Here is a 14,458-nt window from a genome sequence, read left to right as displayed (position 1 = left end):
AGTACCACAAAGAGCAATGTGCCAATACCCTGAGGTAAGACATTGTCATCTGGATATTTTGAGTGTGGAAATCTTGCTGGGATTGGCAGTCAAACCAAAATTGCTGAATTCAACTTTGACTGTAATATGCAAGGATATCTAAAGCCAGCAAACTGTTATGCTGCAGGTGTTTTCACGAGCTCTCTTGATCTGGTAAAAGCTGTTTTGAGCCATTTTAGGATGCATCAGATAGATTTATACTGTCAATTGTAAACCAGAATGTTCGTAAAATATAAACGTCTCCAGTTTCCAAATGTCTGTATAAGCAGAATGCAAGGCAGGAGTGTCCAATATCTGGGCCAGAGCCTGACATACAGCTCTTCCAGCCCAAGCATCTCATTGCTGATTTTTTTTGATTTGCCATGTAAATTTTGTAAGCTTGGAGGTTTGGAAAGGTTGTTTTTAGTAGCTGGTGAGCCCTAAATCAGAAAACAAGATCTGCTATTATCAGCAACTTGAGGTAGATGCAAATTATTGGGATCCTTAAACATGTGTGGCTATGAGGTTCTATAAGTACACATCTATGCAGCCAGGAACATGAAAATCTGGACTTGTCGGGTGTAAGAGAGCTGCTGGTGCTTGACTCTCACCACGGCATTGTTTTGAGACAATGACCGACGAGGACAAGGTGGATGCAGAGAGGATGTTTCCACTGATGGGGGAGACTAGAACTAGGGGGCATAATCTTAGAATAAGGGGCCGCCCATTTAAAACTGAGATGAGGAGGAATTTCTTCTCAGAGGATTGTAGATCTGTGGAATTCGCTGCCTGAGAGAGCTGTGGAAGCTGGGTCATTGAATAAATTTAAGACGGAGATAGACAGTTTCTTAACCGATAAGGGAATAAGGGGTTATGGGGAGCGGGCAGGGAAACGGACCCGAGTCCATGATCGGTTCAGCCATGATCGTATTAAATGGTGGAGCAGGCTCGAGGGGCCGTATGGCCAACTCCTGCTCCTATTTCTTATGTTTTTTATGTTCTGCGATGGGTGTGTAGAAATGCCATGGCTCATAGAATTATTTTGTTAATTGTGAAATACTGTGTATATTGATCTATCCTTTTTAGCCAAGTTTTGAAAGAATGGGCTGATGGGTTACATCCTAAATTTCTGAGGCTTCACATTGGGTAGGATTTTCTGAGTGTTGCACGGTTTGAGGGGCAGTGGAAGTGAAACGAAAATGGCACTGGAAGATTTATTCAAACACTTATTTTGTAATGTAATCTGTTTCCAATGCATTATTTATATTAATCTTCACCTATTAGGGTCAGATCTTTGAAACCTACAATATGGCCATGCTTTGGAAGCTGCCCTGCATATTTATCTGTGAGAACAACAGGTATGGCATGGGTACCTCTGTGGAGAGAGCCGCAGCCAGCACCGACTACTACAAGAGAGGTGACTACATCCCTGGTCTGAGGGTAAGATTCTGATCCATTCAAGAATATTGCGCAAGCATTGAAAATACGGTACAATTCAATCTGCTTTGTAACGTACATGTCATTCCTTTTATACCTAGGCTGGAGATGTCAGCAGTTAGTCCATTTGTAGCTAGTATTTTTGATGCACAATATTTGCTTACACTTAAAATTACCAAATGGTGCTAATAATATCCGTGGGAGAAGGCCCGTCACTGGATCTGTGCTGGCCTGGGGGAAAAGAGAGGATCGAGAGAGGGAATCGGTGGGGGTGGAGATCAGTGGGGAGGGGCACGCGGAGGAGAAGGTCAGGAACTTGGGAGGGGGGGGGGGGGGGAAGAGCGCTCAGGAACGTTTGCGTAGTGGGGTGGGCAGTAACTTATTTGGTGGGGTGGGAGAAGGTCTTGACCTATGAGGCTGAGCCCTGTCTGTTCTTTGTGAGCTCTGTTCTGTCTGGAGCAAGGCAGTCAGAATGGCTCGAACTACACTTTGCAAACTAATTGATTACTTAGGCAGGCAGGATCTAATTACATATTCCAGAGAAACTGCTGGATATGTATTGTCCTCCAAAGGGACCAATCAGGTATCTGGTGTTGGAAATAAACCATCCTAAGCAACGAATGCCCTACTTTAATAAAAAGGGAAAAATTTGCATGTCTGTTTGTGACATGTAAAATATTATCTCTTATTTTTAAAAGGTACAGAAAATTGTATAAATTTATAATTTTCTTTTTGCTTTCTGTTTATTTAAGCTCAGTGCCTCGCCAGATGTGGGAAATTGACTCTCTCAAAAGACTTTTTATCGGAATAGTTAAATTACCTAACCACATTTTATTATATTATTCAATAAGCTGATCATTGTTGTTTTGTTGCTTATTAAAATATTTTAGAACTCGCAGAATGTAATTGGGACATCTCTTCCCTTTGGACCATTAAACTGTATCAAGTGCTTATGGTGATGGGTCTAGTCATATTTTCAACCATAATGCAGATATACACACATAAGCCCCATATCCTAAATAATGCCGTTATGTTGGATTGAAACATGTCAACAACTTGGAAACAAATGAGGTAAACTGTTACACTTTTGATTGTCCCATGAATTCTTTGTTTAGAAATGAGAGAATTGAAGTACAGACCTAGGAGTGGACGCTGACTTCTATCATTTAGTATTATTATCAGAAATCCTATTTACCACTGCATTCAGTCGTGACTTGGGTAACGATGGTGCAAAATAAATGTGCTCTGCATGTTTTTATTTCTTTTATACAATTTGTAACTGCTGCTTGTTACCAGACAGAAGTGAGTTGGTTTATTTAAGCAGTGTTTATTTTTGAATTGCAAGGGGCAGTTTGGCACTTCAGTTTCTTGGTGCTGGAGCACACTGCCACAAAGCAGCAGGATACCATTTCGTGCCTGCTGTTCTTCATATAGAATGTGCCATTCCTAGAAGTGTCAGCCATATACCGCTGCTGACCTGGGAACATGCTGCTGTTTCCTGGCAAAAGAACAACATCAGAGAACAAAGAGCGAAATAGAACAAAAAGAATATGTATTTATTCTTTGATTCCTAAGAGTATCTTTGCAGTTGCATCTATGTCGTACATGAATCCATCTTGCACAAATCTGTTTACAGGTCGATGGCATGGATGTGCTGTGTGTCAGAGAAGCAACAAAATTTGCAGCAGATCACTGCAGGTCTGGAAAGGTAATGCATAAAATATGTGTCATTACTGGAATACGTGAGATTTGCTTTATATTTTGGTTAGAAGTAATTCAATTGTTAGAGCAGTGAAGAACACTTTAGTTTTCCACTAACGTGTGTAGTTCAGAGAATGCTGTTTATACAAGTCTATAAAAATAACTTGTGGATCCGTCATACAACTATAAATAATAGAAGTGCGAGCCTTCAGGAGTGTGTAATAAAGATAGGAATTATTCCAGAGGTTTGGATATAAATCTTGAGTGATTTATAAATGTAGAGATTAACTTAGTCCTGTATTATGCCCACTGTCATCTAACTTTTTATGACTTGCTGTAATTGAGATAAAACAAATACACCCCTAATAAATGACAACAGAAGATAGATCTGTAATCCAATAATTAGAGACTGAGAGCATATAATGTCCTACGGAATAATGTCCTAGGAAGATAATAGAGCACAATGGGTATCTGGGATAGCTACAAGGCATTGATCTCATTGAAGGATTCAAGCAGCACCAGGGATCATAGGTACGCCATCTTAACCAGTTTATTGCTGTCATCACCGACTTGGCCCTAGGGAGATAAGTCGGGCGATTCTATAAGGAATTATTTTACAGTCTGAAATTTGAATTCTAAGGAAATTAAGAGCTGTGTATATATTTAATGGGAATTGCAAAGGCAAGAAAACAATAATATAGAGGAGAATGTCTTGGAATGATCATATTATGAATAGCTTGTAATTCCGCCTGTTGCTATGTTTATTGAATTCGAACACCTTTTGTTCAACTCCAGGGTCCTATCTTGATGGAACTACAAACCTATCGTTATCACGGACACAGTATGAGCGATCCTGGTATCAGGTAATGATGTGTTGGATCTGAATGAGATATTGCAACACCTAGAATATAGTGCAAGCATCAACTTTGAGTTGAGTATTGGCCCAGGATATGTCCTTGTACAAAAATGGACGCTCAGTGAATCATAGATAAATGCTGGCCTTGCCAGCGATGCCCATATCCCGGAATGAATTTTTAAAAAAGATACGTATGTTGAGTTACTTGTTCAAGAGATTCTATACATATCGATGGTTCTTCCTTTGCTGTTTTGTATACAGAGACTTTCTCTCCTGTGCCTCTATTTGGGGAAGGAAATGGCTGATGGGAAGTTGGAATGATGAGCAATCCTGTGTAATGTCTGAAGCAAGATTGCAATGGCTGTTTCATGCCAGAAGTGCAGAATTACAGACCTAAAAGAATGTTGTTTATAGATTTTGGGAAATTTAGAAGGATGAAGCTTTTAGGCAGTAAGGTTTTGAAATGCGCTGAATGCTAGAAGTTGCTATTTTTCAGCCACTATATCTGCTTTCAGATGGTAGTGCTTTAAATTGCATCGGAAGCTTCACAATGAAGGAGCCATGTAAACACGCAGTAATTTTGTAGCAGAATGTACTGTTTTGCTTACGGTAACTGGTTGATCCCACACATTTTGTTTCGAGAACAAGTGTTCTCTACATCAAGTTCAGTGATACTGCTGTTTGTACTTGGTGCTTTCGTAGTATGTGTTTTCTTAAAGGAGAAGTGTGTTCTACTGAATCGTAGAATAGTATAACACAGTCCATCGAGTTGCGCAGGTTCTTTTGAAGAGCAATCCAGTTAGTTCCACTCCCCTGCTCCTTCCTCATATCCTTGCGATTTGTTTTACTCTCAAATATTTATCCAATACCCTTTTGAAAGCTATGATTGCATCCGTTTCCACCACCCCATCAAGGCGGTGCATTCCAGATCCTTACCATTCCAAGTCCTACCATTTATTGAAACATAGAAATTTACAGCGCAGAAGGAGGCTATTTTGGTCCATTGTGTCCACGCCGGCCGACGAAGAGCCACACGGCCCTTGGTCAGCAGCCCTGAAGGTTACATGTAAACCTATGAATAATGGCGGACAGGTAAAGAGCATCCGGCCCAACCAGTCCGCCCCTGCCCACGTATCGCATGCGATCTCTTGGGAGAGGGGAAAAAAACAGGCCAATTGGGGGGAAAAAAATCTGGGAAAATTCCTCTCCGACCCATCCAGGCGATCAAAACTAGTCCCTATCACTCTGGCTATAAAAGATTCCATGATGTACTTACCATCGTGTCTGTGCCAGCCAACAAGAGGTTATCCGGTCTAATCCCATTTACCAGCTCTAGGTCCGTAATCCTGCAGGTTACGGCACTTCAAGTGCACATCTAAGCACCTTTTAAATGCGGAAGGCCAGGAGGCCGGAGAGGAGTGGGGGGTTTCTGCAGGGAGGAACTTCTACCTGTCCTGGACCCAACTGTATTACTGTATGGAATTTCTTCTTGGAGGCAGTAAACCTGTAAGCAGACATTTTGGACAGTAATCCTTAATATAACAAAGTTGTACTTCAACAAGCCCACTCTTGTTCATAATACCACTGGAATTTTACATCACAGGAAGGGAAGTTCAGTACAAAATGGCTACCCCCAGGCTAGCTCTAACCAGCAATTCTAAAGTATAAATAATCAACAAGGACAACTGAAAGGCGCCTGTACAAATAACTCCTTTAATAATCATTAATATCATGGGACATCTCATTCGACTCTGCTTCCCCTTTACTTTAGCAAAAGATCTATATCACTGCTGCAGTACATTTGTTTTACTGTTAGGGCGCCATACTTATCCGAGGCAGGGCTGGAAAATTCTAATTCAAGGTGGAAAATGAAGCCACTCAACAAGCTCACAAATAATGTCCGCATGATTATCTTTCCATCTCCACTCAGTTATTTCTTCTGCTTTGTTGCTGCATCTACCATTTTTAATCTGCTGTACTTTTTTCCCGCTTCTCCACTACCTAGCTCTACTTCCCCAACAGTCTACCTTATTCCTCCTCTGGTATTCATTTCCTCAGGCTAAAGTTCACAAAATAGCTTTTGACGAGTGAAAGTTTAATTTAACCAAGTTCAAAGACATTCATAATTATTAAGAATTGAGCATTTTTCTTTTTAAAGTCCTCCAAATTATTTATCTCTTCAGTGTGATCTGATAGAGTTTCAAATATCAGAGAAAAGAGCATTGGTGTCCTGCAGCATGTTGTAAAGAAATGTTTCTGATTGTGCTTTGATGTACGCAGTTACCGTACTCGAGAAGAAATCCAGGAAGTGAGAAGTAAAAGTGACCCCATCACTATGTTAAAGGAGAGGATACTGAACAATAACCTGTCCAGCATAGAAGAGCTGAAGGTATGTTTCTGTCCATTGGCTTTCCTGGTGGTTTGAATGTGACAAATGATTTATGAGCGCAAAGACCTGAATTTTAAAATAACACGTATGTTGCCCGTTCATTCATCTCATGGCTGTTTGTGGGTCCGTCCTGGTGCAGAATAGTTGTTGCCTTTGCCTGTGCAACTCATCGCACTTTAAAAATTGGTTTGTGATTTTTATGTGAAAGGCACTTTGTAAATGCAGTGTTATATTTATATATACAGATTATATCGGGGTTAGGGTTAGGCACCACCCCTCGTCCGGCATGATTCCGGCGGCCGGAGCTGCATGCGCAGAACGTGGCCGACCTCCACCCTGACTTTGGGGCCGCGCTGACACCCGGCCCTCCAAGGGCCCGCCAAGACTTCGGGCCTGCCCGGGGCGCCGACCACCTCTCAGGCCGCTGACCTTCCCTCATCCGGCAAAATCCCTTATTTGGCACAGTACGGTTCCCGAGGGTGCTGGATAAGGGAAGTCCAACTTGTATTATATTTATATTATGAACAATGATTTATTCAGTAGAACGGTTTACTCCTATCAGTGTTAGCAAATTAAGACCCAGAAAGGCCGCCTTTCTCCATTTTTTACAAATCTTTTGATCTTTTAATTCTTGGAGGTAGAATGGAACAAGGTAACTTTAAATTATATCTTCCTTATTGGATATTTTGTCTATCCAAGTGGTGTAAGGGGTTTTGAGACAATGTATGTTAAAATTAGCTGTGGTGTCCAGTCATGATCCCAATCCTGTCGTTGCAGCTAGAAAGTGCATATTGGGTATTAGGGGAGGACTAAGAGAGATGTAATATGTGTAGCAGTTAGCAGAGGGGCAAGCTCTCTGATAGTGGTGATTAGCTACTGAGAAAGGATGGCAAATTGAACGTGGAATAAACTGAAGCAAAGGAAAAACAATCTGTAGCAGGCAAGCCTGTTGCTTTGAAAGGGGTTAAAAGAAAAAAAGAACAGGGACAAATAGTCACATTGTGAAGGTGAAAATAGTTAAATTTTCAAATCTGTGAAAGAGCACCTGACGGTTTTGAAACTAGATTTGAAATGTTTAGGAAACAGAAGTAAAGAAAATAGATGACTGCTGCATGCAGCAAAGTGTGAAAATACTGGACGGGTACAACTGATCAGTCAGCGTCTGAAAGAGATTAACCTTTTGCATGTGACCTGATGCTTCCGACCTGTGCAATTCCAGCACTTGGTTCATTTTGGAGAAACTTAAGTAAACCGTTTGGAAAGATTAGAATTGTGCACTGTAAACAGTAGCCTCGTTATATGTAGATGTTGTAATGGGGGTGAAATTGGTCTACACTGCCAGCGAGAAACGGGCTAATAGCTAATCGGCAGCCCGCTTTACACTGTGACCAGTTTTCTTTTCCATTGACCTCACTGGCTGCTGATTCTCTAGGAGCCCGTTTTGTACTATTGGCATAGACCAATGTCACCCCAGTATGTAAGAGTGCAGTGAAATAAGGGTCTATCCCCAGTGACAATTCTGCCTGGTTATACCATTTCACTACTTGGTGGTTCATAGTGTTGCTGTGCAGTCATGTTAACACCGTGTTGTTTTGTAGGAAATTGATGCTCATGTCAGGAAGGAGGTGGAGGAAGCAGCACAGTTTGCCACTACTGACCCTGAACCGGCCCTCGATGAACTGGCCAATAACATTTACTGCAACGAAGCAGCATTCGAAGTCCGTGGCACCAACCCATGGATTAAGTATAAATCTGCCTCCTAAAAGGAACAAAGCCCTTGAAATCTGTTACACCAGAACCTACAACCAACATGTACATTCTCGTATGGGATCTGAATGCTGGATTCACAAGAGATCAAACTTCAATTAAACAAAATTGCATATTAAGAAAATTATGACCTTTTACTATTTGTTTTTTTTGTATATGTACAGTTTATGAACCACAGTGAATCATTTATCTACCATGATTTATTTAATATTTACTGTCCTGTACCAGTTAGGTTGCTTTTAATCCAGGGTGATTAATCTGTAAGATGATCAGGGCTGATAATTGCAGTGTCTGACAATGCAATAAAGATGTATCTCAAAACTAAATGACTTTGTGTCAATGTGTTTTTGTGATTTTGAATTAGAAGTTCTTTTTCTGCACAGTCTAATTTATAGAGGCATAAAAGGTTGATGGGGTTCAATTTTGTATTTTGTTCACTAAATTTACAAGAATGTTGCCTAGAGTGGAGAATTTTGGCTACGAGGAAAGATTGGAGATGCTGGGTCTGTTTTCTTTGGAACCGAGGAGGCTAAGGGAAGACCTGATTGAGGTGTATAAAATTATGAGGAGCCTGGATAGGAAGGACCTTGAGAGGGCAGAAACCCTCACCACATTTAAAAAATACTTGGATGTGCACTTAAAGTATCGTAATCTACAGGGCTACGGACCAAGAGCTGGAAAGTAGGATAGGCTGAATTGCTCTTGGTTGGCCGGCGTGGACACGATGGGCTGAAATGGCCTCCATCCGTGCTGTAAATTTCTATGATGAACCATATCCAAAGCTCTCTCTGCCCCAACATGCCTAACTTATGAAAAATGCTCCCTCCTGAACCAGAGCAACACTGTACAACCAACATGTATTTTTATGGCCTCACTGAGATCCCTAATTTAATGTAAACTTATGGCCCTTTTTATTTAACTGCCAGAGGAGACCCAAATTCTGTTTGCCTGGTCTGGAAACTGACCCAAGGTGAGCTTGTCACCACACTAACTAGTAGACTCGCCAATCCATTGGGATTCCATAGGATCGATATTATGATGTGCACAACTATGTACATCAGGAATTCAGACACGACTGTCATTAACATGCAGTAAATGCTGTGGGGCACACTGACATCTGTGTCTGAATTTCCAGTAGGTTATAAGTAGCCCTTGTATACTTCATGAGTAGGGGTTGTGTTTAATTTGTAGATTGTCTTTGGATTAGATGCTAATGGCTGGTTGGGTGACCGATAGTGTTTCGCAAGACTTAATGATCCAGCGAGACACTTGCAATGTAAATGAGCTTTTGATTTTAGCGTTAAACCCAAAAGGAAGATACAAGGATATGGAAAGAGATTTAGTTTTGGATTATTGTAGCAAAGAGCAAGCACAGACATGATGGGCTGATTAGCCTCCTTCTGTACTATAAGCTTCTATGGCACATAGTTTATGGAGCTGAAAGTGTTACACATACAGTGAGTGTTTACTCCAGGATATAGTCGACGTATTTTTTGAGGCGTATGAAAGCAGGGGCCGTACGCTAAACATCCATAAGACCAAGGTCTTCCACCAGCCTGTCCTCACCACAGCACCACCTCCTAGTCATCCAGATCCACGGCACGGCCCTGGACACCGTGGACCACTTCCCATATCTCGGGAGCCTCCTATCAACAAGAGCAGACATCGATGACAAGATCCAACACCGCCTCCAGTGCAGCCTTCGGCCGCCTGAGGAAAAGTGTGTTTGAAGACCAGGCCCTCAAAACTGCCACCAAGCTCATGGTCTACAGGGTTGTAGTAATACCTGCCCTCCTGTATGGCTCAGAGACATGGACCATGTACAGTAGACACCTCATGTTGCTGGAAAAATATCACCAACGATGTCTCCGCAAGATCCTACAAATCCTCTGGGAGGACAGGTGCACCAAAGTCAGCATCCTCATCCAGGCTAACATCCCCAGTATTGAAGCACTGACCACACTCTATCAACTCCGCTGCGCAGGCCACATAGTCCGCATGCCAGACACGAGACTCCCAAAGCAAGTGCTCTACTCGGAGCTCCTCACGGCAAACGAGCCAAAGGTGGGCAGGGGAAACGCTGCAAGGACACCCTCAAAGCCTCCCTGATAAAGTGCGACATCCCCACCGTCACCTGAGAATCCCTGGCCCAAGACTGCCCCAAGTGGAGGAAGTGCATCCGAGAGGGCGCTGAACACCTCGAATCTCAACGCTGAGAGCATGCAGAAATCAAGCGCAGGCAGTGGAAAGAGCATGCGGCAAACCAGTCCCACCCACCCCTTCCCTCAACGACTATCTGTTCCACCTGTGACAGAGTCTGTGGCGCACGTATTGGAATGTTCAGCCACCAAAGAACTCACTTCAGGAGTGGAAGTAAGTCTTCCTTGATTCCAAGGGATTGCCTATGATGATGATGACTCTGTACTCACTACAATAACCATGGCTTGTGGGATTAAGACAGTTCAAGGTCTACAGCAAGTTTTTGCAAAAAAGTTGTAGTTTGAATTTTAATTAACTAGTATCATTTAACACACTTTCTAACATCCTAGATTATTGAATGGATCTAATATTCTCTATACCATGTGCCAAATGCATTCTGCTTCTGAACGTGAGAAACAGCAGTGATATGGAGAATCGCATCCATTTTAATAAACATTTATCAACCATCAATTGAAGGTTAGAACTTTTTAAAATCAGAGCTTCTAAACCATCCCAATAATTTTATAGAAATCGGAAGAAGCCAATAAAAGTATTCTAAGAAAGCTGTGCAGGAATGCAAAGCTTGTTGATGTCTCATGTATCACTGAGCTGAGGTACAACAGCTTGGCCTTCTCTCTGTCCCACCAGGAAAGCAATTGAACATTTGTGCATTATGCAAAAGTTTTCCATCTGAGGACCCCAGGATTTGATAGAGTAGAAGGGGAGAAACTATTTCCTCTGGTGTGTGGGAGGGGGGTCCACAACAAAGGGGTCGAACTTTAAAATTAGAGCTCGGCTGTTCAGGGGTGATGTCAGGAAGCATTTCTTCACACAAAGGTTAGTGGAAATCTGGAACTCTCCCCCCAAAGAGCTGTTGAGGCTGGAGTTCAAGTCAAAAGTTCAAAAATGAAATGGATAGATTGTTATTTGGCAAGAGTTCCGGAACAAGGCAGGTAGATGGAGTTAAGATACAGATCAGCCATGATCTTGTGAGGATAATTACAATCCTCGACCCTTTGGGGCTATCCCGGATCAGGCATATTCCTCAAGTGTTCACTCTCAACTTAAGGTTGTGGTAGCCGAATCCTGAAGACCCTAACTGGGTCTAAAGGTCCTAACTATCTCCCCGCTAAAGGAAAGGAACAACCCGAGAATGTTACCGTCCTCCAGATAGCACTTTTTAGCAAGTTTTGGCCAGATTGTAATGTTCTGGATAGTTTTCCAGGGGTCTACCCTCAGAAATGTACCTCTTCACCAAAAAAGTGTACAGAGATGTGGTTCGCGAGTTATTGATACGGAAGAGTATGAGAATCAATTCTAAAATATACAGAGATTTATTTAAAGAACCGATCTGCAATTTACAGCTGGTGAGTCAGTCAATCGCAATGTTATCAGTTCTAAAAAAGGTGAAAAATACAATCTTATTTCTAGTAGAGAATCTTATTTTTAAATCTTAACTTTGTTACAGTATTAGTTCTTAAAATTGTTTAAGCAGGATATCCATCAATTATCAAGGTAGCAGTTACCTTAGTTCCCCAAGAAATGGAAGAGTAGAAGACCACAGAGCAAGCCTTGCTCTGTAGTTGAGAGACGTTTTTGCCCATTTAATGTGAGTCTAACTTTTTTTAGACCCTTTTCGGTTGTTTTTCATAATTAACTTGATATCACTAGTTATTTTCTAGCTGTTGTATCAATATATAGCTATTGTGAGTTTACCATTTATGTCATCTGTTTATGCATTGGGCACTTGAGTGTTTGTTACATTGTCATTTTTAAGAAGTTATCCAAATAACTCATCCATAGTCCCAAGAATTTGCTCTTGTTTATGCGAGGTACTTGACATTCAACTGAGCCAATTAGTGCGTTTACATGTGTCCATTGTTCAATTTACCATCTTTGGTCAAGAGGGCAGATGCCATTTGTTTATGATGAACAATCCAGATTATGCCATTCAAGCTGACTGCTTATTTCAACAATTGTCTTGCTTTAAGAAGTTAATAAAGTTACTTATCCAGGGTCATCCCTTGAAGGCTAGAAGTCTTTCATAGCGAGGATTTCCAAATCCAGTTTGTCTTATTTTTAAAGAAATTATAAGGTAGAATTCCTTCACAATCTAACTGAATGTCGGAACAGGTTCGAGTGGCTGAATGGCCTACTCCTGTTCCGATGGTGATAGCACTAATTATTTCCAGACTACATCAAGTAATATGTTTATTTACAATTAGATATGTACAAAAAAAATCACCAAATACCAAAAGCAGAATATATCTATACATACAATAAAATAATCAGATAATTACTCCACGAGAATAGCTTCAGAAGAATATAAAAGATTCAGATCACTGTTGAATAAAGATTTTCTTTTTCCAACAGGAAAATCCAGCATGATATTTTCTGTATTGGCATCATAACTTATTACTCAGGCTAGCCGTGACATGGAATTGTTTTTGTCTGATCACTGGCCATAATTTCAAAAAACGTAAAGATAATCCTTTCAATGTTGAATCTATGGGAAACTCAATCATTACCTTTCTCAAGCCAAATTAAATAATGGCTCCTGCTCACCAATTGGCAAATGTGATTGTTTAAGAACATAAGAAATAGGAGCAGGAGTAGGCCATTTAGCCCCTCGAGCCTGCTCTGCCACTTAAGATCATGGCTGATCTGATCTTGGGCTCAGCTCCACTTCCCTGCCCATTCCCTATAACCCTTCACTTTCTTATCATTCAAAAATTTGTTTATCTCCATCTTAAATATATTCAATGAGCAGAAAAAATTGCTTCTTCCATAATTTCAGTTAAAAAACAGCATACAGATTCCACCACACAATGATTCAATGCCACATACGTAGCTAAATTAAATACAAATCTTAAACAAATAAATTATTTCGTTCAAATGAAAGGTCCCTTGCTGTTGATTGCATCCAGGAAACCAACTCTTGATTTATTGGTCAAATACACAATCTGTTTAATTAAAAATGACACAAGCAATTCAAAAGCCATAGCATGTTAGGGTGCTGCTTATCATGGAATGGGAAGAGGGAGATTGGCACTGTGATAGTCTCATAATGGTGTTGTACTGAAGGAGGCAATAGGACTTGTAGTGGCGGTGGGGGGTGTTAGTTGCTCTTCGATTGTTTGCCAATCCTGGACCCTGCAGACATCCGCTATGTGACAGAGTATTCCATGACGATTCTCAGTGTTAATTGAGCATCCATAATGCAAGTGCTGTACCCAAGGACTGATGGCTTCAGTACTAGACATACATCAAACTCAATCTGTGCAAACACACAAACTCAATACATACATAATTACCCTTAATATAATAGCAGCTTTGGTCATTCATGTAATAAAAATAATCACTCTGAAAAGGCTGGACAGCATAATTACTGTTTTTTTCCCTTATTCAATCCTTAGTTGTTTTCCTGAACTTTAATACGCCATTCCAGATTCGGCAAACAGTTCCTCCTCTAAAACATGGAAAATAACAGTGTTAGGTCCCAGTGCACGCTTCTCAAAGGGAACATTTGCTAATTTCGGGAGCATCAACAACCCTAGTTGCCACCTTGCTTTACATGCCAGTAAGGATGCGTTTCTGGCCTCTGTTGGCACTGCTCGCTCCCAAGCCTCAAGCTTGCTGACCCGCTGATGTTATAATTTGCCCCCAAATACATTGCACGTTCCCCCTTCTGTGCATGCAATGAAGCATGGTGCAGGCACAGAAAAGCAAACACTCAATGTATTATGGGCACATTCATCATTGAAATTCAGAAGAATGAGAGGTGATCTTATCGAAACATAAAAGATTGAGGGGACTTGACAAGGTGGAGGCAGAGAGAATATTTCCACTGATGGGGGAGATGAGAAATATAGGGCATGATCTTAGAATAAGGGGCTGCCCATTTAAAACACAGCTGAGGAGAAATGTCTTCTCTCAGAGGGTTGTAAATCTGTGGAATTCGCTGCCTCAGAGAGCTGTGAAAGCTGGGATATTGAATACTTATAAGACAGAAATAGACAGTTTCTTAGAAACATAGAAAATAGGTGCAGGAGTAGGCCATTCGGCCCTTCGAGCCTCCACCACCATTCAAT

The 14,458-nt window shown here is 41.2% G+C and overlaps 2 protein-coding genes across 2 annotated transcripts in view; one reads left to right on the top strand and one right to left on the bottom strand.

Annotated features, from left to right (window-relative positions):
- LOC139276238 (pyruvate dehydrogenase E1 component subunit alpha, mitochondrial-like) overlaps nt 1-8,494 on the top strand; it is a 39,874-nt gene extending 31,380 nt beyond the window's left edge. Inside the window, exons 7-11 of the mRNA XM_070893919.1 lie at nt 1,303-1,458; nt 3,092-3,163; nt 3,952-4,019; nt 6,293-6,401; nt 8,000-8,494. Coding sequence (XP_070750020.1) covers nt 1,303-1,458; nt 3,092-3,163; nt 3,952-4,019; nt 6,293-6,401; nt 8,000-8,164 — 570 coding nt within the window. The 3' untranslated portion in view covers nt 8,165-8,494. The remainder of the gene's footprint in view (nt 1-1,302; nt 1,459-3,091; nt 3,164-3,951; nt 4,020-6,292; nt 6,402-7,999) is intronic.
- Nucleotides 8,495-12,672: 4,178 nt separating this feature from the next.
- Nucleotides 12,673-14,458, bottom strand: part of map3k15 (mitogen-activated protein kinase kinase kinase 15) — a 211,060-nt gene continuing 209,274 nt past the window's right edge. Inside the window, exon 28 of the mRNA XM_070893918.1 lies at nt 12,673-13,836. Coding sequence (XP_070750019.1) covers nt 13,773-13,836 — 64 coding nt within the window. The 3' untranslated portion in view covers nt 12,673-13,772. The remainder of the gene's footprint in view (nt 13,837-14,458) is intronic.

The sequence above is a fragment of the Pristiophorus japonicus genome, chromosome 11, assembly GCF_044704955.1.
Source record: "Pristiophorus japonicus isolate sPriJap1 chromosome 11, sPriJap1.hap1, whole genome shotgun sequence".
In the NCBI taxonomy this organism is placed as follows: Eukaryota; Metazoa; Chordata; class Chondrichthyes; family Pristiophoridae; genus Pristiophorus; species Pristiophorus japonicus.
Note: the sequence above shows the minus strand (reverse complement) of the source record. Positions and strands in the feature narration are given on the sequence as shown.